The following is a 26,863-nucleotide window of genomic DNA, read 5'->3' on the forward strand; positions in this document are numbered from 1 at the left end:
AATTTACTATAAACTTAAAAAGTATAATTACCTACTCTGATTTATGAATAATATTAATGTAAGTAAATACTGGTCTTATTAGTAATCTAAACATGCATGCATTATCTTCACTTTTTTATAATTCAAGCATTAATTGCTATGAAAAATATTGCATATACATAGGTAGATACCAAGGGAAAAAATAAGTAAAATATTTTAGACATGCTGACATTATTTATAACAAAAGTTATATTAAAATTCTGAAAATATAAAATAATCCTCATGATTGGCCTCTTGATTTTTTTTTTTTTTTTTTGGTGTGTGTGTCATGGGGCTTGAACTCAGTATGGGCACTGTCTCTGAACTCTTTAGCTCAAGACTATCGCCCTACCCTTGGGCCAAGCCCTACTTCCTGTTTTCTAGAGATTAATTGGAGATAAGAGTCTCAGGTCCTTTTGTGCTTGGGCTGGCTTTGAACCTTGATTCTCAGATCTCAGCCTCCTGAGTAGCTAGGATTACAGGCATGAGCCACTGGCGTCGGCTGTCCTCTTGAATTTTAAGTTCACATTCACAAAAGTATTGTACTTAATATGATTTTTGAATTTTAATATTTACAACGAAATATATCTTAGTGTGAATATGACATCATGAAGGACATGTGAAATATATTATACTTTGAATCTAGGGTTTTGTTCAGATTTTACAACTTAATTAAATCTTTCCAAATTTTCTGTTGGATATGAAAGGGTGTTTTTATTTATTTATTTATTTATTTTTATTTATTTTTGGTCAGACTTAGGGCTTGAACTATGGGCCTGGGCGCTATATCTGAGCTCTTCAGCTCGAGGCTACTGCCCTACCCCTTGAGCCACAGCGCCACTTGCCACTTCTGGTTTTCTGGTAGTTAATTGGCGATAAGAGTCTCATAGGCTTTTGTTCCTGGGCTCGGGGCTGACTTTGAACCTAGATCCTCAGATCTCAGCCTCCTGATTATCTAGGACTACAGGCATGAGCCACTGGCACTTGGCTATGTGAAAAGTTTTGATTCATAACTTACAACTATTTTTTTTTATAAAATAAAACTGGTTTCGTTTTGGAGAAGTTTATTTGGCTAGAACATAACCTAGTTGTGTCAGTGTTGGTTGATTGTGTTGCTCAGACTACGTATAAGCAGGCTTTTTACCATTTTAGCAGAATTTTAAATCTAGTTGTAGCTGCTAGGTAAGATCTTGATTGGATCATTTAGCTCAGCTCATAGTCTTCAAGGAAAGAGCTAATGCTTTATGTCTGCTAAAACTCCACAACGAACTTCTGTTGTTTTCCAAGAATGTTCATTGACAATTTTCCAAAACTAATCTCTATTGTGTGTTGAGTAGATACTAAATAAGAAAATACAGAGTTTTTAATTAATGAAACTTTTTCTTTATTTAAGGGAGGCAGGGTAAGTTCTCGTTTTAGCTGTGGAGCAAAAATGTCCTCTGTCTCATTCCATTCTTTATAATCTTCAATAGCCCTTTAGTTTTAATGTACCACTACCTTCATGGGAAATTATGTCCCTCTTCTCAAAGGATGCCTGGATCCGAATTTCTTTTCCTTTTTTTTTCTATTCCAGTCCTGGGACTTGAAGTCAGGGCCTGAGCATTGGCCTTGGGCTTTCTCAAGGCCAGCACTCTACCACTTGAGCCACAGCACTAATTCTGGCTTTTTCTATGTATGTGGTACTAAGGAATCGAACCCAGGCCTTCCTGAATGCTAGGCAAGCACTCTACCACTAGGCCAAACTTGAATAGATTTACTATTCAAAATAGTAATAATAATTACTGATAGAATAATAATATATTATTAACACAGAATACTAATGAAGTCTTTACTAAGCCTCTACTAATATATGAGTTGGCATAAATTACAAGATTTCAGGGCTGGGAATTTGGCCTAGTGTTAAGAATTCTTGCTTAGAATGCATGAAGATCTGGGTTCAGTTGCATAATATCACATGCATTAAAAAAGCTGAAAGTGGTACTGTGACTCAAGTGGTAGAGCTCTAGCCTTGAGAAAGGCCAAGGGCAGTGCTCAGGCCCTGTGTTCAAGCCCCAAGACTGCCAAACAACAGCAAAAAATGTCTGTTCTCCTCCATTATCTGAAGTTTGTTTGAGCTGTTCTACAAGATAAACATCTCCTCAGTGTAGATTCACTCTCTCTAATATTGACATCTCTTCTTCAGTAGAAGAGAAAGTACTTTTTTTCTGTAAACTACTTACAATTAATGAGAGATACTTTCATTCTCAGGTTCATAATTTATACACTACAAGTGCTCCTCGCCTGTGCTGCACATGTGTTAGGTTCTTGACTAACAAGAAATATCCTTTAAAAGAGTTCTTTATAATTAAGAAATTATCTTCAGTTTATTCACTGGGTCTTCTTTCCTTTAGCTTGCCAGTATACTTATTGACCTTTTTGTTTTGTCTCATTTTTTAATGTGTTCCCTTGATATTTGGTCCCTTTAAAAGTGTTGTCCTCGGCCAGGAGTGTGGTCTAGTGGTAGAGTGCTCACCTACCATGCATGAGGCCCTGGGTTCGATTCCTCAGTACCACATACTCAGAAAAAGACAGAGCGCTAGCCTTGAGCAAAACATATTCAAGGACAGTGCCCAGGCCCTGAGTTCAAGCCCCAGGAACGGCAACTACAACAACAACAAAAACTGTTGCCCTTTCTTTTAAAGTTTATAAATGATTGGGTTATAGTTTTTGGCCATCTGCCCACACTAAACTCTTGCCTCCCTACAGACCTCACTATTTTTTTTTAAAAATCACCAAAATTCACTTCTCACTTTTTTATTCCTTGTCCTAGAGTAAACTCATTGTGCATTGATTGAACCACCCCATCTTCTTCCTCAATGACCTTACTCTGTGCCATTGACTACCGACATGTTCAGTCTTATTTCTCTAGGTTTTTTCCTTCATCTCATCTCAGTATGTAGGTAATTCTTCTGAGGATTTGTGTTTGGCATGCTTCTTTCTTCGGGTCTTATTTCTTCAGCTCTTAGGATTCTCAAATAAAAATGTCCTGAAAAGTATGAAGGATAGGATTGTTTTATTATTATTAACTCTGGGTCCCTGCTCTAATATTACTGCTGAGAAAGTTAACATTGCTCAGTGTTTAGCTAATCCTTTCTCCTCTTTTCCCATTGCTATGAACTTTGTTCAGATTCCCATCAGTTTGCCTAATTATCCCAAAAGTCATATTTCTATGACTCAATTTTCTGTTCTAAATCCATTTTAGTAGTTTTAATAGACTTTTCAGACTACTTACACTGAAGCACACATACCCACTTATTCTAAAATCTTCTGTCGGTTTCCCAGTGTATATAAAGACTTTATATCCTAATCTGGAATTCAAGGCCCCTCATAGTCTGGCTCTCTTACCGGCTTAATTTCCTGTTGCTCTGTTTACTCTTTCTCGTTTATCTCCTTACACAGCAGACCTATACTTTTCTGTTAAAATTTCTAAAATGATGATCATGTTCTCTCCTACGTCTAAGGCATGTTATTGGTTGTACATGTACCGTGGACATAAGAGCATATTCAAAAAGTCATACAGGGGGGGCGGGAGTTTAAGCCTAGTGGTAGAGTGCTTGTGTAGCACGAATGAAGACCCAGGTTTGATTCCTCCGTACCATATACGTAGAAAAAAGCCGGAAGTGATGCTGAGGCTCACGTTGTAGAGCTCTAGCCTTGAGAAATTCCAAGGACAGTGCTCAGGCCCTGAGCTCAAGCCTAGGACTGGAAAAAAAAAAAAAAAAAAGGCCATATAGGAAGCCATACAGGACTATATCTAAAAGCAGAACATTAAGTGTCTTTTGAAACAAGCTATCAAGTAGACCCCCTAAGGAGTGTTTTGCCTCCCTCAGAACTTTTTAAAGATGCATAGAAATAACGTACTAACATACAATAAAGAAAAAAGCACAGTATTCGAACAGTACTCTGTGTATTTCCGAATCAATTCACTGACATTTTTCTTATTTCTGTCCTGTGAAACACTTTTTCACTTAACTTGAACATTGTGTTTAATTTCAGGCTCTTGATGGTTTTTTTTTAGCAATCATGACAGATGGAAGTATAATATATGTATCTGAGAGTGTAACTTCATTACTTGAACAATTGCCAGTAAGTATAAAAATCTAACAATATCCTTATTATTTAATGTCTACTCTAAATATTTCTTTTTTGTTAGACAAGGGGGCTTGAACTCTGGGCCTGGATGCTGTCCCTGAGCTCTTCAGCTCAAGTATACCACTCTACCATGTTGAGCCATAGCACCACTTCTGGTTTTCTTGTGGTTAATTGGAAATAAAGATTGTCACGGTCTTGCCAGGTCTTTTGTGCCGTGCCCATGCTGGTTTTGAACTGAGATCCCCAGATCTCAGCCTTCTGAGTAGCCAGGATTACAGGCGTGAGCCACTGTGCTTGGCTAATGTAAATATTTCTTAAAGCAATGTACCTTGAGAGCAATGCTGAATAGTGATTGAGGAATAGAGCTGAAACTCCATGCAGAGCTTTGTGTTATCATTGTGCCATTTTAACCTAAGTTCTTTCTTTCTTTTCTAATCCTAACTCTTCAGTGTTTTCTTTTTATCAACAGGAGAAAGGTTTTAAACACTAATGGTATCCCCCAAATAATTTTTCCTGAGATACTTATTGCTAAGGAAACTAGAAATAATTTTCTCAAAAGAATGACTTGTAAAAACACAAAAAATTAGTAAGCGTATGATTTTTCTTCAGTTGATGAATTGTATATTTCCACTTTGTACTGAACATGCTCTACTGCAGTTAATCATTTTTTTTTTTCTAGTCCTGGGGCTTGACCTCAAGGCCTGAACACTGTCTTTGGGCTTTCTCAAGTGCTCTACCACTTGAGCCACATCACCATTTCTGGCTTTTTCTATGTATGTGGTATCAATGAATCAAACCTGGGTCTTCCTGCTTGCTAGGCAGGCACTTTATCACTATGCCAAACTCCTGGCCCAACAAGTAATCATTTTTATATTTACTTTTTCATACAGGACCTGTATGATGTCCCTGAAATTTTCTGCTGAAGGCTAGCTCTGTACCACTTGGGCCACAGCTTCATTTACAGCTTTTTTTGGCTAATCGGTCAGGCTTGAACTCAAGGTCTGCATGTTATCCCTGAGCTCTTTTGCTGAAGAGTAGTGCTATACCACTTTGAGCCATAGCTCCACTTCTGGTTTTTCTGGTGGTTAACTAGAGATAAGAGTCTCATAGTCTTTCCTGCCCAGACTGGTTGTGAACTGTAGTCCTCTGATCTCAGCCTCCTCCTGAGAGCTAGGATTTCAGACATAAACCACCACTGCACAGCTTGATCACTTTTAAAATTCATATGTAATTTTACTTTAATATTATCTAAGATGATACTTTGGTATAAATAATATGTTTAATTTTTTTCTTAAAATGCTTGTTTTCTTTGAAAATTTAAGACAATACAAGATAAACTGCTTTGTTTATATCTCTTTTTAAAATACTGAAAAGAAAGCCTGTACTGGTGGCTCACATCTGTAATCCTAGCTACTTAGGAGGTTGAGCTCTTACAATTGAGCTTCAAAGCCAGTGCCTGGCAGACAAACCCAGGAGACTTATCTCTAATTAACTAGAAAAAGCTGTAAATTGAGGCATGGCTCAAGTGAATGAGCATCGTGTAAATGAAAAAACTGAATGGGAGATCGAGGGTTCAAGCCCCAGTACTGAGAAAAAAAAATCATAAAAAGCTGTACTAGCGGGGCCGGGAGTTTGGCCTAGTGGTTAAAGTGCTTGCCTAGCATGCACAAAGACCCAGGTTCGATTCCTTGGTACCACATATATACAGAAAAGCCGGAAGTGGTGCTGAGGCTCAAGTGGTAGAGCTCTAGCCTTGAGAAAGTCCAAGGACAGCGCTCAGGCCCTGAGCTCAAGCCCAGGACTGGCAAAAAAAAAAAAAAAAAAAAAAAGCTGTACTAGCCAAAACAAAACACCTAAAAAGTAGTTACTCTAGAACTTCATATCTTATACACCATACCTAAAAGGACAAACTATAAAAGGGCAATTTTTTAATTCATATAGAAAATAGCTGCTTTTCTAGAAGCTTGCTTTCTCAGTGGGTTCAAATAGTAAGTGATAAGTTTGATGTCTAAAAGTGGTATGTAAAAACATGATTTTGAATGTTTGAGTAGTTATATGATAATGAAGGCCAATTTGGGGTGGGTGAGTCAGAATTTTTGCCCCTATTGCCTGTAAATGAGGAGTACAGTTGTTTTAAAATACATTATTTCCAAAGCCAGGCACAAGTGGCTCACATCTATAATCCTAGGTATATAGGAGGTGAGATGGAAAAGATGATAGTTTGAGGCTAGCCCAGGCATACCCTTTTCAACCAATAGCTGAGTTCAGTGCCATACACTTGTCTTCCCCCTTTGGGGGCTGAGTTCAGGAGGATCTCCATTGCAGGCCAGCCTAGCTCCAGAAAAGTCCATGAGTCTCTTATCTCAATATCAAGAAGCTGGATCATCTCAGCTATCACAGGACGTCTAAAATAGACATGGCATAGTCTTCCTGCCAGGCAGGAAGCAAGACCCCTATCTTAAAAATAATTAGTGCAAGAAAAGCTGGAGATGTGGCTCAGTGGTCAAGCACCTGCCTAGTAAACACACAACCATATTTGTAAGTAGTTGTACAAAAGGGTTTCAATCCAACATGTGAGCTTAAAAGTACAGTATATCTTAATGTCACCCTTTTATTCTTGCTTTCATTTCTTCTTCATGAAAATGCTAGAGAGGAAAAATAGCTACTGTTTTCTTCTGTTTGAATTTTGAATTGTGTTTGGGTATTAAGTCGATGTTATTAGAACATGACTAGCCTTATGCTAGATGGGAAAGTTGACACTAATCATGAGAAGAAATGAACTAGAATTTGGAGAAGTGCTGCTTAGGATCATGCCATTCATATTCTTAACTTTGAATAGGAAACCCAGTAAATTTGTAGATAGAAAAGCAAGGGTGAAGTAGGCTGAATCATGACTGAGGGAAGTAGTTACAATTAAAAGCAAATCCTGATAGGAATAAATAGCATTAGAAAATATAATCACTTTTTTTTTTTTTTTTTTTTGGTCCCTTGTGGGAGTTGAGCTCTGGGCTGGGGTGTTATCCCCCTGAGCTCTTCAGCTCAGGGTTTCCACCCTACCTCTTGAGCTACAGTGCTACTTCTGGTTTTCTAATGGTTAATTAGAGATAAGAATTTCAAGGTCTTTAGTGCCCAGGCTGGCTTTGAACCAAGATCCTCAAATCTCGGCTTCCTGAGTAGCTGGGATTACAGGCAGGTGTGAGCCCTGCTATAATCATTCTTGAAATGAAAATTTTTGTTCTTAACTATTGATTTTTGTCCAGACTACTCTTTGCATTCCTGTTAGTACCTGTATGATACTTCAATGTCAGTGAAAGACCATTTTCAATATTTTTTTTTTTGCCAGTCCTGGGGTTTGAACTCAGGGCCTGGGCACTGTCCTTGGACACTTGAGCAACAGTGCCACTTCCAGCTTTTTATGTGCATGTGGTTCCAAGGAATCGAACCCAGGGGTTCATGTGTGCTAGGTGAGCACTCTACCATTAGGCTACGTTCCTGGCCCCTTCAATAATTTTTATTCATGCTTGAATAAAAATTTATCAGTTCAGTTCATCCCTTCATTTCTGATGGTTTTTCAGTCTTCCACAAGAATATGTGTGTGTACACATATGTATGTGTATATTTTTGTAGATGCATGTATATATATGTATATGTATATAGATATTCATGTGGCTACACCTCAAACCATTGTTAATTCCTGGACTATATATATGAAGGGCAGGACAAATTGCTGTAGTTGGAAAGGACAAGAGGACATAGATATTAAAATAACAAATGCCTTTTAATGAGACATGAGTGATAGTAGTAAGTACTGAAGGAATTTTATTGTTTTTATTGTGAAGCTTGGTGTTAGGAGAATTTTTTTGATGGAAGTAATTTGAATTGGTCTTTGAAAGATAAGAGATGAAATATGAGATGAAAGCTGAGAGATGAAGATGAGATGAGATAGAAGATGAGAGAATGTGATTGTATGGCTTATGTCTGTACAGTGAATAGTAAGTAGTAAAGCATTCCTTCTCACTTCCCATCATCTCCTGCATCTGTTTTATTCCTGTTGTTTTTGTTTCCAAGCAGTGGAGCTCTTTAAGGAAATGATCTATTTGTGTTGGTCATGGGGCTTGAACTCAGGGCCTTGGCATTGTACATGAGCCTTTGCACTCAAAACTAGTGCTCTCTACCACCTGAGCTACACTTCTGGTTTTCTGGTGATTAATTGGAAATAAGAGTCTCAGACTTTCCTACCCAGGTTGCCTTAGAACTATGATCCTCAGATCTCAACTTCCTGAATAGCTAGGATTATAGGCATGAGCTACCAGTGCCAGCCATTTTTTCTTTTGTTTGTTTATTTTCTTGCTTTTTTTTGGGGGGGGGGTTACCAGTCATGGAGCTTTTATGCTTAAGGATAGATAACTCTCTGTTATTTAAGTTACTGCTTCACTTCTGACTTTTTGGGTGGTTAATCAGAAGTAAGAGTATCATGGACTTTAGTACCTGGGCTAGCTCTGAACCTCTATCCTCAGTTCTCAGCCTACTGAGTAGCTAGGATTGTAGATGTGAGCCACCAATCTTTATAAAATAAAGATGGAACTGGTTTAATTGAATGCAGTTCAATCTTCACAACTCCTTTTCACTACCTTTGTTCATTTCCCCTACCCTTGCCTCTTCTTCCTTTGGGATTTTAGAATTCCACAGAGCAATTTGGAAATACAGAGAAATCCAGTAGAATAGACTGGAGTGCATAGAGTTTTGAATTTGTTGGAATTTTATTATCATTGTTACTTAAGGATAGGAACTGTCACATTCATGTTTAACTTGCTAGTGGCTCTTTTGAAGAAAGGCTTCCCCCACCCCATAACCCCCACAGTGAGATAATAGTTTAAATGCCTGGGGAAGTTGAATAATAACAAAAGGACACATGGGACAATTGAAACAACATCCAAGTCAAATCACCTCATTTAGCTTGTAGGTGACTTTTTGTTGTTGTTGCCAGTCTCAGGGCTTGAACTCAGGATCTGAGCACTGTCATTGGGCTTTCTCAAGGCTAGCACTCTACCACTTGGCCAAATTCCCAGCCTTACCATAGGTAATTCTTCTAGTCATTTATAGGATGATTATGTAACAACAGTATTGCTGTGTCTTGTAGAGAAGATTTTTTAAATTAACTCTTTTTAATTAACCCTTTTATAGTTTAAAGCTTTCAGATTTAGTGTAGTTCTGTATTTCAAGCTTTTGGGGGAACTCAGGGCCTGTGTTCATTCAGTGAGTAAGTTCTCTATTACTTGAGCCACTCCACTAGCCATCCATTCTGTTGTGTTTAGATGTGTAGTTTGTAACTTCCCACTTGTTAGTTTTCAAACATAATGGAAAGTTAATCATGTTCTCTTAGTAATGATTATATACTTTGAAAATAAATGCCTCTTGAATAATGAATTACTAATTTTTTTTCAGTCTGATCTTGTGGATCAGAGTATATTTAATTTTATCCCAGAGGGGGAACATTCTGAGGTTTATAAAATACTCTCTACCCATCTGCTGGAAAGTGATTCCTTAACCCCTGAATACTTAAAATGTAAGTAGTAACTTAAGCAAAAATTCAAATGTTATGTTTTGTACCACTATATTCTACTTTTGCAAGTTTATGGAAAACATAGACATGTGTAAGATACGGTATTGTTTTATGCACACTACTATTTTCATAAAAACAGAGCCCCATATGTTTTTTAAATAAAATCTTAACTGTTTAACATTGGGTGTTCTCATTTTCCTTATTGTTTTTAGCCAAACTATAGAAATTAACTATGTTCTTTTAAAATTATTACTATTATTATCATTTTTATTTTGATACTGGTCTTAAGGCTTAAACTCAGGACCTAGATGTCCTGAGTGCTTTTGCTCAAGACAAGAGCCCTACCACTTGAGCCATAGCTCCACTTCCAGCTTTTTTGGTAACTAATTAGAGATAAGAGTCTCATAGATTTTCCTGCCCAGTCTGGCTTTGCCAGAGCTCAGAATTAGCCTGAGCTCTGAGAATCCTGAGTAGCCAGTGTGAGCCACTGGCACCTGGCTTAAAATTATTTTCAAAAGAAAAGAATTTAGGGGCTGGGAGTTTGGCCTAGTGGTAGAGTGCTTGCCTAGCATGCACGAAAACCCGGGTTGGCTTCCTTGGTACCACATACATAGAAAAAAGGCAGAAGTGGTACTGTGGCTCAAGGGATAGAGCCCTAGTCTTGAGAAAATCCAGGGATAGTGCTCAGGCCCTGAGCTCATACCCAGGACTGGCAAAAAAAAAAAAAAGAAAGAAAGAAAGAATTTATAATATAATGTTTGATTGGAAATATTTGATGTGCTAAATCATAAAAAATGCTAAGAAGAGTGAAAAACAGTCCTTGCCATCAGGAAACTCAGAATGCTGTATTTAGACATTCCTTTGGATTCACCGTACGGATCTGTTCTCCTGAGAGGTTCTTTATTTGTAGCTCCAAATTCCGAATACACTAAGAATTGAGAAATGTGCTTATACAGAGTCATATAAAGATACACGTTTGCGGATATATAACTTTTAGAGTGAGCTGAAAGAATAGAAGCCAGGACAATGAAGTTTGTGTAACGCTGATCAGCAGACCACTCAAATCTGATATTAGAGGGAAGACTTTGATCATGATTTGACAAATAATAGGAAGGGTTGCTCAAGGTAGAGATGGAAATACCATCTTTAGAATGAGAAGCAAAATGTGTATTTGAAATTAGAGTGAAGAATGAAAAAAGGGACTACAGAGAAATGGAGAAACAGTAGAAGATTCTTGTACTAGGTGAGGTAACCTAGGTGTTGAATTTTTATGGTCTAAATAAATGTAAGAAGGTATCTGTTGGGAAAAAATAATTGTGAACTTATTCAACTTTTTATCACTTATTTCAGCAAAAAATCAGTTAGAATTCTGTTGTCATATGCTTCGAGGAACAATAGACCCAAAGGAACCATCTACCTATGAATACGTGAGATTTATAGGAAATTTCAAATCTTTAAATAGTGGTGAGTTAAAAATGCTTCTTTTGCGATGTATTTTGACATGATATTTCTCTAAGTCCTTAGAAATATATATTTGAATACTAAAGACAAATAGATTTTTATTGGATTAACCAATACTAAATTCCTTATTGTTTTAGTATCCACTTCAGCACATAATGGTTTTGAAGGAACTATACAGCGCACACATAGGACTTCTTTTGAAGATAGAGTTTGTTTTGTAGCTACTGTCAGGTTAGCTACACCTCAGTTCATCAAGGTATGTTTCTCATTTTAATTGCTCAAGGAGGATTTTAGTACATAGTATGAGAATTTTCTTTATGTAATTTTTTTTTGCCTCTAACTGAAAGTTCCCATAAACATTGAAGAAGGACTGGCTCCAGGTCATTATATATTCATGACCATGATATTTTTTGAAACAGTGAGTTACAAAATTACTAACTTGAATAACTTGAGCTTTTAGTTTTTGTAGTTAACCAGTGAAAATGGTTAATATCTACAATGCTCTATTTTTATGCAAACTTGTAAAAATCATAAATAGTTCAGTATCTTCATTAAAAGCAAAGGTCAGCTAGTGGGCACTAGTGGCTCATTCATACCTATAATCCCAACTATTCTAGAGGAGGAAGTCTGAGGATCACTGTTCAAAGCCAACCCTAGGCAGCAAAACCCATTTATCTCCAACCACTAGAAAACTGAGGAATTGGACCTGTGGCTTAAAGTGGTAGAGCACTAGCCTTGAGTGAAAGAGCTCAGGCACAGGACCCAGACCCTGAGTTCAAGCCCTGTTACCAACAACAACAAAAAAATTAAGGTCCAAAAAACTAGTTAGTTTTCAAAAGATTATTTTTGTACCAGTGGCTCTTGTTGTATTTATCTTTAAAATTTGAATTAATTTGGTTAGTAGGAAAATAGGAAAACCAACTAGTTAAACCAATAGAAGTGACAGGAAGCCAGGTTAAGATTTAAAATTTGTGAGATATCAGCTGGGTGCTGTACAGTTGGTACACCTGTAACCTTAGCTGTTTAAGAGGATGCTGTATACCGGTTCAGCTGGTACACCTGTAACCCTAGCTATTGAAAAACTTGAGGTTTGAGGATTGTGGTTTATAGTTAGTCTGAGCAGGAAAGTATGTGGACTCTTTTTCTCCGACTAAACACCAAAAAAGCTGCAAGTAGAGCTGTGGCCCAAGTGATAAGAGTGCTAGCCTCAAACACAAAAGCTCAGTGACAGTGCCCAGGCCCTGAATTCAAGTCCCAGAACTTATTTTGGCACTACTTATTTTGAATTAGGAAATAATCACAGTGGTTAACATTTGAGTGCTTATTGTTTGCTATATACTTCATCATTCTGTATATAAGGAAACTGAGTCTTAGCGAAGTTATTTGTAAAAAGTGTGCTATCTTAACTAACAAGAACTGGGAATCTAAATTTTTTTCTTTCAAAGCCCCAGCTCTAAATTATTACACTGTATGGCAGAAAGTCATTTTAGACAGAATGGCATATTAAATTGAATGTAATGTCATTGAATGTGATAAGAGTCTAGGATTCATGTGAGCGGGAATATAAAGCAGCTAGAAATGAATTTTTTTTTTCCCTCCTGACTGAAGCAATAACAGAATGAGGAAAGGGACACACACACACACACACACACACACACACACACACACACACAGTTCTAGACCTTGAACTCAGGGCCTGAGCACTGTCCTTGGGCTTTCCTCAAGAGTAAAGCTCTACCACTTGAGCCACAGCAGCACCACCTCTGGCTTTTTTTATGTATGTGGTACTGAGGAATTGAACCCATGTCTTCGTGCACGTTGGGCGCAAGCACTCTACCACTAGGCCAAACTTCCAGCCCCGATGCTATATTTTTAGTACCAGAAAATTGGAAAGTGTTGAAAACTCATTTAGGTAAAAGTTACTTAAGAATAACTTTTTATCTTCATGTTATTTAGGATTTTTCTAATGATATGAGATACTTACAAATTTTAATTGTTAATTTACTTGTAGGAAATGTGTACTGTTGAAGAACCCAATGAAGAGTTTACATCTAGACATAGTTTAGAATGGAAATTTCTTTTTCTAGATCACAGGTAACTTCATTATTAAAATTCATAAAAAGATAATAACCATATAACTATCTTAAAGACAAACTGCTTTTAAAAAGGAGTTTTTTAACCCGTCTTTAAAAAAAGGCCCCTCCCCTAATTAATTTCTAGTTGGAAATCTTTGATGGAAAAGTAATAATGCTGTTTTACTAGGGCACCACCAATAATAGGATATTTGCCATTTGAAGTTTTGGGGACATCGGGCTACGATTACTACCATGTGGATGACCTAGAAAATCTGGCCAAATGTCATGAGCACTGTAAGTAGGTTTTAGTATTTTTGGTTGTAATAACTATTTGAAATCATATCAACAGAAATCTTGTTCCGTTACTGAAAGGTGCTTGTTAACAAAAATGAATATGTAGCCGGGAGTGGTGGCTCATTCCTGTAATCTTAGCTGGTTAGGAGGCTGAGATCTGAGAGTTGCAGTTCAAAGCCAGCCCAGGTACTGAAGCAAGTAAGACTCTTATCTCCAATTAATCACTAAAAAACAATAAGTGGGGCTGCGTCTCAGGGGTAGGGCAGTAGTCTTGAGCTGAAGAGCTCAGGGACAGTGCCCCAGACCCAGAGTTCACGCCCATGACCCACAAAAAAAATTATATATATATATTATATATATATATATAAAGTTTCCTGAAGTACCACAGATTCCAGGTTTTGTTTAATAATTTGATAAAAGTTGCCAGAACTTAAAATCTACAGATTATGTTTTGGGAAATCTGCACTTAACAGTTACTTCAAAGACTGTAATGCTTTTGAGTTTAGTTTTGAATGTAAGGTGAAATTCCTCACTGACACTGTACTTCACAATATGTGTGGCAGAAATACTCAAGCTTACCTATTTATTGTTACTCTCCTCAAGATATCTAGGCAGGAAGATGTCAATAATTTGAATCCTTGAGTATTTGGAACATAATGATGTATAGAAAGTGTAGAAATCAGTGATAATGAACTAGAAAATTGGACTAGAAAGAGCTCCTAATTGCTTGAGGAATAGCATTTTCTTTTTTTTTTTTTTTTTTTTTTTTTTGCCAGTCCTGGGCTTGAGCTCAGGGCCTGAGCACTGTCCTTGGACTTTCTCAAGGCTACAGCTCTACCACTTGAGCCTCAGCACCACTTCCGGCTTTTTTCTATATATGGTACCGAGGAATCGAACCCGGGTCTTCATGCATGCTAGGCAAGCACTTTAACCACTAGGCCAAACTCCCCGCCCGAGGAATAGCATTTTCTTGTCAGGTGTGATGTTTTATGCCTAGACATCTCAGTTCTGAGGAGAATTAAGGAAGTAGGATTACAAATCAACGCCCAGGCTACTGAGGGAGTTCAATTCAAAACTGAACTGTACAGTTACATCCTGTATCAAAACCAAAATGAATTGCTTTAAAGACAGTATTTTTCTTTACTTTTTTTTTGGTGGGGGGGGCAGTCCTGGAGCTCTTCAGCTCAAGGTTACCACCCTACCCCTTGAGCCACAGTGCCACTTTCATTTTTCTGGTGATTAACAAGAGTTAAGAGTCTCACAGACTGTAGTATGGGGGTTGGCTTTGAACTGAGATCTTCAGATCTCAGCTTTCTGAGTAGCTAGGATTACAGGCATGTGCCACCAGGCCTAGCTAAGACAGTGTTTTTCATAATTGATACTTTGTATGTTTTGGGAAAGCTAAAAATATAATTGTATATCCCAGTTTGAATACAATGATCATTTGATTAATAATGTACATTCATATTAAATTTTTTTTCTTTTTCTTAGTAATGCAATATGGGAAAGGCAAATCATGTTATTATAGGTTTCTGACTAAAGGGCAACAATGGATTTGGCTTCAAACTCATTATTACATCACTTACCATCAGTGGAATTCAAGACCAGAATTTATTGTTTGTACTCACACTGTAGTAAGGTAATAATTCATTTGAAAAATTTCTGAATCTCAGTAACATCTAATAATGTAGTTTTTAATGCATGACTTGGTCATTGACAAAGTGATCTTTTTCCAATTCTAAATATATCCATTAAATATCTTTTTAATTTTATTTATGGGCATTGTATAAAGATATATAGATACTGGGTGGTTATATAATGTTCTTCATGAGTTTCAGTTTTATGTTTTACGGCATTACTTATACTGTCATTTATGTACCAAAGTCAGTCTTGCAAAGGGAAAACTGGAATAGATAAGCAAGGTGCCTCCTTTTTTTATGTATTTTATAGTTTTAGATCATTTAGACAAAAATACATGAAAATGCAAATTAAGACCATACACTATATATGTGTGTGTGTGTAATATATATGTATATGTTATATACATATATATAAATATATATAATGTTATCTTTGTGTGACACACAAAAAATAAGTTCAGAATTAGTGATGAGCAAGTGAGACCCATACCAAACACTGAATGGTCACATTTCTGCAACTGTTTTTTTATCAGTAGTGGCTTGAACTCAGGACTTGACCAAAAACTAAAGTCTAATTCTTTCCATTTGTAGTTACGCAGAAGTTAGGGCAGAAAGACGACGAGAGCTTGGCATTGAAGAGTCTCTTCCTGAGACAGCTGCTGACAAAGTATGTTTCTTGCAATCTTTTAAAATGTATTCAATTCTTTTATTTTCTTCCTAATGAAACACAAAGTCTAAGAAAAGTTATGTTTAAAATAATTCATTTCCTCAGTTGTGACAGGGCAGTGATTAAACTTTTCTATTTACTTTCATTTTTAATATTTTAAAGTCTCATTTGTTTCTTTAAAGAATTGAAGATCCTGCCATTTAACAGTAATTAGGTGAAAGACATAATGGATCTCCTATTAAACTGTCATTAATTTACCATGAAATGTGATTTACTCTATATGCTTGTATTATATTTTCACAGTCTATGTCATTTTGTATCTTTTATCCTCTATTCAGTTTAAATTTATGGTAAATGTTTGTAATGAGGCATATGTTTGCAACTCCTTAAAACGTGTCACCTGATCACATTGCTTGGCATTTATAGCAATGCTGGTTAAACCCCCTGGCAGTTAGGCAGAACTGGTAGAGGGAGCTTGCGGCAGTATTCTCAATGAGATAGCAGCCATATTGGGATGGGAGAGTTGTTTTTGGAGGCTTGATAAAACAGGCAAAAGCACTAAATGGTTGTGTAAAAGAATATTTACAAAAGCAAGACAGACTATAAAAAAACAAATTACAAAGGCATACCTACATATATCATCCTTGTGTACATTATACAAAATTGAAATAAATAGGAAGAATGAAACTATTATAATATTCTTTTCCTGTCGGATTACATTGGTAATAAAAATAAATTTATTGATTGAAAAGTAAATGATCTAAGCAATCAGATTTAAGAGCCCACTTGAGTGCCCTTGGTCATTCATTTGAAAGGAGAGCAGTTACCTTGTTGTATTTCTTCAGCCCTGTTTAGCTGTCCAGGACAAGTTAAAAATTGGTTAAACTGGGGAACAGGATTTGGCCTAGTGTTAGAGTGCTTGCCTAGCATGTATGAAGACTGGGGTTTGGTTCCTTGGTACCACATACATAGAAAAAGCCAAAAGTGGTGCTATGGCTCAAGTTGTAGAGCCCTAGCCTTGAGAAAGCCCAAGGACAGTGCTCAGACCCTGAGTTCAAAGCCAGGACTGGCAAAATAAAAATAAAAAAATTAACTGGCATGAAGGAAATATGAGAAGGGACAGAAAACAGGATGTTTGAATTGATAGTATGGACAGGTTTTTTTCTTATTGGTAGCAACTTCTACGTATGACTACGACTCAGTGACTGAGGACTAGTAGAGGTCAGATCTTGGGAAAATATCCCAAGGAAGAGAGAGATCATAGTATGGAATATGTGCTACAGATAGTTTTGGGATAAAGAGTTAATGTGGAAAATACTGAGCCAGGAGCTAAAATTTATTTCAGAAACTTGCTCTGAAGTGACTATTGGTTCAGTACATGACTGCAATGAGGGTAATGCTTCGTAGTGTGGTAATGTGAGTGTCAGAACTGAATTTAGGGAAGGAACACAGGGAACCAGTAGTAGGACTGCTCTTCTACCTATAGAGATGTGGTTGAGAGTTTGTGGTTTGTGAGAAAGCATGCTCATTTACAAGGAAAATGATATCCTCCAGTGAAATCTGGGCTCTCATTAGAGCAAGCCAGTGAAGGATTATTCAGAGCTGAGGTGGAGAGATGGAGTAGCTTGTTATTTATGGACACTGAAGCCAGATGGAAACAGTGGGAAGTGTAGGCAAATTAGAAAAGATGAAGAACAGAAGGTAATTAGGACAGAGAAGACCGCTCAATATGACATAGCTCCTCTTTTTCCCCTTATATCTTGAGTATCTCGTGAAATCATATTGTTCATGTGTATGTGTTTATATGTAGGCATATATTGTTCCTTTTTATGTAGCATCTCTGAAGAGTAGTTACTTGTTTCTTGTTCAGTGCTACACACGGAGAGCCTTTAACAGAGTACATGACTCTTCACGTAGAAGAAAAAGTTGGTATACTACTATACATGCAATGTTTGCAGATAGGCTTAGATCTTTGGAAAATAAATGAGACCAAAACTTATACATAAGTCAAGGCAGAGAGGGATATAGGTTTAAGAACAATGCAAAGGCATGAAATACTTGTGAAGAATAGGAAAATGAAACACTTAACAATATTGCTGCCTAGAACTGAATGTCCATTTGAAGTTGGTCATCACTTTTAAGTAAACTACAATTACTTCTTTTTTTTTTTTTTTGCCAGTCCTGGGCTTGGGCTCAGGGCCTGAGTGCTGTTCTTGGCTTTTCTCAAAGCTAGAGCTCTACCAGTTGAGCCACAGTACCACTTCTGGCTTTTTTCTGTGTATGTTGTACCAAGGAATTGAACCCCGGTCTTCAGGCATGCTAGGCAAACACTCTACCACTAAGCCAAACTCCTGGCCCAACTACAATTACTGCTGTAGGGACCCTTGAGCAAGTGAGGTAGAAGAATAGAAAAGTATGGTTGTAGTGACATTTCAGTTGATAATTATAGAGGTGCTACAGTGTTGATGACAAAGTAGAGGTTGAATGATTGAGGTAAGGTTAAGTAAAAGATTATTAATAATGAATCCTTAGGAAGCTAGGATAGGATACTTGGATGTTTCATCTACTTATTGAAATTTTAGAGATAAGGTCGGAATTGGAGTAGAGACTTTCAGCCTTGAAATGTTAAGGTCCAGAGATGGTTGAAGTACTTTGAAATAAACTAAAATGCCATCTGTACTCTGTTTTCCTTTAATGTGAAGATCACCATTTTACCAATTCTAAGCATATACTTCAGCATCATTAAGTACCTTCTCCTTGTTATATACCTATCACCACCAACTATGCCCAGAACATTTTCATTTTTCCAAACAATCTTCCTACTCCATTAAACAAATCCACATTTCCCTTTCCCCTCACCTCTTGACAACCACCATTTTACTTTTGTTGTTGTTGTTTGTTTGTTTGTTTGTTGTTGTTGTTTGTCAGTTGTGGGCGGGCCTGGGTGCTATCCCTGAGCTTGAAAGCTAGATCTCTACCACTTGAGCCACAGTGCAACTTCCAATTCTGGTTTTGGTTTTCAGATGGTTAAATGGAGGTAAGAGTCTCATGGACTTCCAACTTCTTGCCGGACTGGCTTTGAGCCACAGTCCTCAGATCTTAGCCTCCTGAGCTGCTAGGATTGCAGGCATGAGGTACCAGTGCCTGGCTTTTTTTTTTAAAGTAGAACACACAGTATCTTTTTATCACTGGCTTATTTCTATTGGTATGATATCAGGGTTTATCAGAATTCCCTTTTTTGTTGTTGTTGTGTTGCCTTTGTTTTGTTTTGTTTTTGTCTTTTTGTGGGTCATGGGGCTTGAACTCTGGGCCTGGATGCTGTCCCTGAGCTCTTCAGCACAAGGCTTGAGCCACAGCCCCATTTGCTGTTTTTTTGTTGTTGTTGTTTTAGTAATTAATTGGAGATAAGAGTCTCACATTCTTTAGTGTCGGGCTGGCTTTGAACCACCAGCCTCAGATCTCAGCCTCCTAAGTAGCTAGGATTACAGGTGTGAGCCACTGTGCCCAGCTCCTTTGTTTTTTTAAAAGGCCCCTGTAATGTTTAATATCTCCTCTGTGTGTGTACACGTGCACATGCAGACTACATTTTGCCTGTTCATTCATCAATCAGTAGATACTTGATTACCTTTTTGTCCTTTTGAGTAATGCCTCTATAAATATGGGTATAAAAGTATCTGTCTGAGTCCCTATTTTCAAGTATGTACTAAGAAATAGAATCCTGATTATATACAAGTTCTGCATTTGTGGTGAAACTGCCATACTGTCTTCCACAGAGGCTATACCATTTTGACATTTCCATTGTCAAGCAACAAGAGTTTTAATTTTATCACATCCTTACCAACACTGTTTATTTTCTCATTCTAATAAGCATGATACAGTGTCTGTGGTTTTTAATTTGCATTTCTCAAGATAGTGAGGTTAGGCACTTTTTCATGTGCTTACTGGCATTTATATGTGTTCTTCAAGAATGTAACAGTTTTAGCTCTTAATAATTAGGTCTTTGACCCATTTTATATTGTTGTACATGATGTAAGACAATCCATCTTTTCTATAACAAAATCAAAACATACGTACATACATTTATTATTTTATTTATTGTCAGTCGTGGGATTTGAACTCTGGACTTGGGCACTGTTCCTGGCTACTATCCTACCCCGCTAGCCAAGTGCCACTTCTGATTTTCTAGTGGTTATTTGGAGATAAGAGTCTTGTGGACTTTAGTGCCTGGGCTGGCTTTGAACCGTGATCCTCAGATCTCAGCTTCCTGAGTGGCTAGGTTTACAGGCGTGAGCCACTGTGCCTGGCTGAAAACTTTTATTTTATTTATTTATTTGCCAGTCCTGGGCTTGAGGTCAAGGCCTGAGCACTGTCCTTGGACTTTCTCAAAGCTAGCGCTCTACCACTTGAGCCTCAGCACCACTTCCAGCTTTTTTTTTTTTTTTACTATTTATATGGTACCAAGGAATCGAACCTGGGTCTTTGTGCATGCAAGGTAAGCATTCTACCACTAGGCTAAACTCCCAGCCCCCAAACTTTTATTTTTACACTATTGAAAAAAAAAAACAAACTTCCACTTCTTTTTCTAATACTTACATAGACAATCACCTTGCTATAGGTAAAAACTGAATTTTTATTTCACTGGTAGCAAACAGTATTGCTGATTTGAGATTTATGAAGTGAACTACAAGGAAAACCATTATTTTTCTCTCTCTTTTTAGAGTCAAGATTCTGGGTCTGATAATCGCATAAACACAGTCAGTCTCAAGGAAGCATTGGAAAGGTTTGATCACAGCCCAACCCCTTCTGCATCCTCCCGGAGTTCAAGGAAATCATCTCATACAGCAGTGTCAGACCCTTCCTGTGAGTACTGTAGCTTGAGAGTAGACCTCCTTAAGGAGGGTACATCTAAATTGCTTATGTTACAGACACCAGCATTTTTTAAAATCAAATACTTATTTACAGTTTTATATCTTGAAGAACATATTTATCTTTCCACTGAGTAAAAGACAAATTGCTATAGCAAAGAAGTAAAAAATCAAGTAGTCTATAAAATATGTAAGTAATAATGTCATTTCTTAACATTTTAACCACCACTCCAAGCAAAGTAATTTACTCTTCCTTTTTACTATAAAATCATTAAGTATTTTTTTTTTTTTTTTGCCAATCCCAGGGATTGAGCTCAGGGCCCAAGCACTCTCCTTAGACTTTCTCAAGGCTAGAGCTCTACCACTTGAGTCACAGTACCATTTCTGGCTTTTTCTATGTATGTAGTACCAAGGAATCGAGCCCAGGTCTTCATGCTTGCTAGGCAGGCACTCTTATCACTAGGACAAACTCCCATCCCCAAGTGTTGTTCTTTGAAATTTTAGTATCTTTTTGAAGACTTGCATAATTACCTTTTTTTTGCCAGCCCTGGGTTTGAGCTCAGGGCCTGAGCACTGTCCTTGGATTTTCTCAAGGCTAGAACTCTACCACTTAGCCACAGCACCATTTCTGCCATTTTTTATAAGAGACTTCAGCATTCATGGATTTTGGTGACCACAAGTCTTTTGTGGATATTGAGGGATTGACTATAGAGTAACTTTTTCTATATTCAAAGTTCCCTGTTTCAAATATTTTCTTTGTCCTTAAGAAAAGAAAAATCATTGACTAGGTATCAATGGCTAGCACCAGTCATCCTAGGGACGCAAAAGGCTAAGATCTGAAGGTTCAGGTGCATAAGCTAGCCAAACAGGTACTGGGAGTTTGGCCTAGTGGTATAGTGCTTGCCTAGCATGCATGAAGACCTGGGTTTGATTCCTCAGACATACACAGAAAAAACCAGAAGTGGTGTTGTGGCTCAAGTGGTAGAACACTAGCCTTGTGTAATGTCCCAGGACAGTGCTCAGGCTCTGAGTCCAAGCCCCAGTACTGGCAAAAAAAAAAAAAGCTAGCCAGACAGAAACTGTCTGCAAGACTTCATCTCCAACTAATCAAAGGCCAGGTTGGAGACATGCTTCAAAAGATAGAGCACCAGCCAGGAACAAAAATGCTGAGTGAGTATAAGCACCTGACTTCAAGCCTCAAAATGAGCAAAAAAGAAATAGTTAAAATGAGTCTTATAGTCATTATAACTTTACTTTTTCTTGAATTATCTGTAAACTCAAAAAAATGGTTATTCACTGAAGTATATCATGTAAGATTACTCTTTGGAAACTGTTTGTAAGTACTAATGCTGTTCTGGTTTGTTGACTAACTTCAGCAACACCAACTAAGATCCCGACAGATACTACCACTCCTCCTAGACAGCATTTACCAGCGCATGAAAAGATGGCCCGGCGGAGATCATCATTTAGCAGTCAGGTAAGCTCTTCAGTTAATATTTTTTGGACTAAATATTATTAAAAGGGAAAATTTAACCTAATTTTTCAAAAATGTATTGGTATATTTTCCCTTTCTATAAAAATCTGGTTTTTTGCTCTCATACATAGAAGTAACATTATTTTTAAGGTAAGATGCCAACCTTTTTTTCAGATACAAAAAGCTGATGGTGGAGAGCCATCCTATCTTCAAATATCAATTATTCCAGCCAATACCAGTTTAGTCCAGCCAATGTTCATTGAACACACATGTAACATATCTGCTAAGTGCTGTGGAAGATAAAAGATAGTAGTGGATATAGCCTATGATAGCGTGTTTGCCTGGATGGATGGATGGATGGATGGATGGATAGATAGATAGATAGATAGATAGATAGATAGATAGATAGATAGATAGATAGGGTGTGGAAAGGGAGCCATACTTGGACACAACTAACAAAAATGTAAAGCAAATTAAGTTCAGTGCTAAATATACCATGGTGATATTTCTAGTAGTCTTACACAGGAATGAGTATCACTTAAAATTTTCTTCTATTTTACTTCCAGTCTGTAAATTCTCAGTCTGTTGGTCCATCAATAACACAGCCAGTGATGTCTCAACCTGCAAATTTACCAATTCCACAAGGCATGTCCCAGGTATTTTTGTTTTAGATGAACATTTACAAGTGATAAGTTGCTTTAAAGCTAATATGAATATGTGTGTTTATAGACTCAGTGAATCTTAATTGGAGGTCTCAAGGTACATTTTCATTTGTTACAATTATGGGTACATTAGCCCTTAGTGGATAGGGCTGTAGTACTGATCTTTCAGGAGTCATGATAATCTTGAACATTATCCTCATTAATATGCCATAAATGAACCTCTTATTGAAAAGCACATAGTTATGAAGATACTAAAGATGTAACTATTCATTTTGTTCTTCCAGAGGGGATTGGGAGAATGGAGTAACTTTGTTTATATATTAATTCATATAAATTCATATATATAACATTATAAGGGGCTGGGAATTTAGCTCAGTGGAAGAGCCTTGCCTGGCAAATGCAAGGCCTTAAGTTCGGTCCTCAGCTCTGGGGAAAAAAAAACATTACAAAGTATTATAAACAAAATTTGACAAAATTTTATGTAAATATACAGAAATACTTTCCTCACAATTTTCCCTTTAATCTCAGATACTGAGTAAGCATTTCTTAAACATTTTAAATAATATGTACTATGTTATATATAGTGAGCATTCAGATCTCAGTTTCATTCACTAATAAGGCCAAACACTTTACTCATTGTTCTGTGATTTCTTGTCCTATGTTCTGTTTCTACTTTTCTTTTTTTCTTTAGTTTTTTTTTTTTTTCCTGTGGGTCATGGGGCTTGAACTCGGCCTGGGCACTGTCCCTAAGCTCTTTAGCTCAAGGCTACCACCCTACCCCTTTGAGCCAAGCCCCACTTCCCATCTTCTAGGGGTTAATTGGAGATAAGAGTGATCATCAGATCTCAGCCTCCTGAGCAACTAGGATTATAGGCGTGAGCCACCACACCTGCCTTCTACTTTCCTTTTTGCACTTAGTACAAATACTTTTTCTTTTTTCAATCATGGGGCTTGAACTAAGGCTTTTGTACTGTCCTTAAGCTTTTTCTCTCAAGGCTAGTGCTCTACCACTTTGAGCCACAATGACACCTCCAGTTTTCTGGTAGTTAATTGGAGATAAGAGTCTCGTGGACTTTCCTGTTTGGGCTGGCTTTGAACTAGGATCTTCAGATCTCATCCTGAGTAGCAAGGATTACAGGTATGAGCCACTAGCGCCGAGCTTAGAAATTCTTTAAATGATGCCAACAAAATGTTTATCTGTAATTACAAATAACCTTAGTTATAATAAATTACATTTGTATGGCATATATAAGTACAATATATTTTGACTAATATTCTAAAAAAATCATGGGAGGGGCCGGGAGTTTGGCCTAGTGATAGAGTGCTTGCCTAGCATGCACGAAGACCTGGATTTGCTTTCTCGGTACCACATACATAGAAAAAGCCAGAAGTGGTGCTGTGGCTCAAGTGGTAGATCTCTAGTCTTGAGAAAGTCCAAGGACAGTGCTCAGGTCCTGAGTTCAAGCCCCAGGACTGGCAAAAAAAAAAAAAGCAAGTCATGGGAATATTGAGGTTCTAGATTTAATAATTTTTTTCAAACCTAGTAGGCCTAATGTATGATACGGTCTAGTTATCAACTTCAAAAGGGAAAATTGTGTTTTGAAAAATAGTACTTTGTTTCTGTGGTATAAGCTTTTTAAAAAAAAGAACTGTTGGGCTGGGAGTTTGGCCTAGTGGTAAAGTGCTTGCCTAGCATGCACAAAGACCAGGGTTCAATTCCTTGGTACCACATACATAGAAAAAAGCCAGAAATGGTGCTGAGGCTCAGGTAGTAGAGCTCTAGCCTTGAGAAAGTCCAAGGATAGTGCTCAGGCCCTAAGCTCAAACCCAGGACTGGCAAAAAAAAAAAAGTCAAAAAAAAAAAAAGAACTGTTGCTACATTAATTTATTACAACTTTTTTTTTGGAGATAATTTGAAAACTGTTAGGGAAACATTTCTTAATTCAAGGCGCAGTTCACTGGATTTTTTTGAAGGTAGGTTTTCAATAAAATCTTCTCTTCCAGCTCTTATCCTGTTACATGTACTGAATATTCATGAACATAATTAAATGAGCATATAGACTTAACAGATGAGTCATCAAATATAACTAAATTATAAGCAGTACAAAATAATAGCAGCTTGTTACCCAGGTGTAAAGCAGAAGTAAGGTTAAAAACTCTGAAAGTCAAGTAACTTTGCAGTCTTGTATGCATTCATTCACAATTGCTTAGTCTTTAAAAATTTGTTATAAAATTGTCTAACGACATTATCAGTTGAAAAGATGAGTGTTAGTTATTTGTCAGATTTTGATAATTTTGGGTAATTCTGATTCGCACATGGAGGGTATACTAAAGATGGCAGTTTGGTAAGAATTAACTGCAGGAACAGGCTGAAGTGCAGGTGATGATTAGAAATAAAGTAACTTGGGCACCTGGTGACTCCATTTGTAATTCTAACTACTCAGGAGGCTGAGATCTGGAGGATTAAAGTTCGAAACCAGACTGACTAGAAAAGTCTATGAGACTCCTCCAGTTAACCAGCAAAAAGCCAACGTAGAGGCATAACTCAAGTAGTAGAGTTCCAGCTAAGCCAGGCCCTGAGTTCAAACCCCAGTACAACCTCACCAGTAAATAGAAATTAAGTAACTTGTTTTAGTAAGGTCAGCCACACTGTAACTAGGTTTTCTGACTGCAGGATGTACTTATAATCAGTCAAAATCTAGCTAGGGATAAAATACTAACTAAAAGAAATCAGGGAGGTGGTGGGCTGTGGCTCAAGTGGTAGAGCGATAGCCTTGAGCTGAAGAGCTCAGGGACAGTGCCTAAGCCCAGAGTTCAAGCCCCAGGACCGACAAAAGAAAAGAAGTCAAGAGAACCTAAAGACTATAAGAATAGAAGAACGGGGCACTGGTGGCCCACGCCTGTAATCCTAGCTACTCAGGAGGCTGAGATTGGAGTGTTAATGGTTTGAAGACAGAGGCAGAAAAGTTTGTGAAACTCTTTATTTCCAATAAAACATTCAGAAAAAGCTGGAAGTGATGCTGGCTCAAGTGGTGCTAGCCTTGAGCACAAAGAGGTTCAGGAATACCATCTAGGCCCTGAGGACCAGGGGAAAAATGAAAAAGAATAGTAGATCACCCAAGGAAGGGACAGACTTGGGAAGATTGCCTCGGGTTCCTGAATATCCGTGTCCCTTACCACCAGGATTCACATGTGATTGTGGACAAGTCGTGGCTGGCACCATTGGACAGTGGATTACCATTAAAGTGCCACAGGAGAAGGAAGGTAGCTGCTAGGGACCTGGCATAGTTTCCTGGGAAAGGATATCACTGAAATTTGCTGAAAAACTGCCTGCTAAGCATTTAGGAACCTCACTGGGAGGCCACTTATGTGTCACTGGCACTTGTGACATAAAGTACTGACACCAGGGAGCATAACTGTCCTCTGTAGCACCTTCCAGTACCATCTGCTGATAGGTCTGACTATGTCTGGCAATGGAAAAATACTTTTAAAGCCCAGCTTCAATGTCCCAGAGCAGAGAAAGATGGACATATTAGGAGCAGAAATGCCATACATTGATAAGTGGCTTGACAATCTTAACTCATGTTGCTTTTCACATGACAATTATGAAGAGCAATTGATTCTAAAACCTGTTACGTTTTTTCCACATGTGGTACTTCAGTTTCAGTTTTCAGCTCAGTTAGGAGCCATGCAACATCTGAAGGACCAGTTGGAACAACGAACCAGGATGATAGAGGCCAATATTCATCGGCAACAGGAAGAACTAAGGAAAATTCAAGAGCAACTTCAAATGGTCCATGGCCAAGGGCTACAGGTAAGCTGTTACATCTGAATACAAACAGATCATCATGTTCACATTTTGCATTCATAAGAAAAGCAGTTTTCTTAATGAAATGTGAGATTCAAGAAAGACATTGTAGTAGTTCTGTTCAGTCACTACCCATTGGTTACCCACTCAGTATGATATAATATACTGAAAGTCTCCAGAGATGCTCATTCCAAAGATAGCAGCC

The 26,863-nt window shown here is 37.6% G+C and overlaps 1 protein-coding gene across 7 annotated transcripts in view; it reads left to right on the top strand.

Annotated features, from left to right (window-relative positions):
- The window catches only part of Clock (clock circadian regulator), an 82,388-nt gene that overhangs the window by 42,268 nt on the left and 13,257 nt on the right, over positions 1-26,863 (top strand). For 6 of the 7 annotated variants that reach the window (XR_016537391.1, XM_090343578.1, XM_090343577.1 and 3 more), the window contains 12 exons: positions 4,054-4,143; positions 9,595-9,715; positions 11,063-11,176; positions 11,311-11,429; positions 13,185-13,267; positions 13,436-13,542; positions 15,034-15,181; positions 15,774-15,849; positions 20,568-20,709; positions 22,091-22,191; positions 22,755-22,844; positions 26,512-26,664. Coding sequence is in view for 6 of the 7 variants with exons in the window: in XM_090343578.1 (XP_090199704.1) it covers positions 4,054-4,143; positions 9,595-9,715; positions 11,063-11,176; positions 11,311-11,429; positions 13,185-13,267; positions 13,436-13,542; positions 15,034-15,181; positions 15,774-15,849; positions 20,568-20,709; positions 22,091-22,191; positions 22,755-22,844; positions 26,512-26,664 (1,344 nt within the window). In the remaining variant the exon portion in view is untranslated. The remainder of the gene's footprint in view (positions 1-4,053; positions 4,144-9,594; positions 9,716-11,062; positions 11,177-11,310; positions 11,430-13,184; positions 13,268-13,435; positions 13,543-15,033; positions 15,182-15,773; positions 15,850-20,567; positions 20,710-22,090; positions 22,192-22,754; positions 22,845-26,511; positions 26,665-26,863) is intronic. The other variant, XM_090343582.1, reaches the window with a different exon arrangement.

The sequence above is a fragment of the Megascapheus bottae genome, chromosome 13 (assembly GCF_031878675.1).
Source record: "Megascapheus bottae isolate mThoBot1 chromosome 13, mThoBot2.hap1, whole genome shotgun sequence".
Taxonomy (NCBI): Eukaryota; Metazoa; Chordata; class Mammalia; order Rodentia; family Geomyidae; genus Megascapheus; species Megascapheus bottae.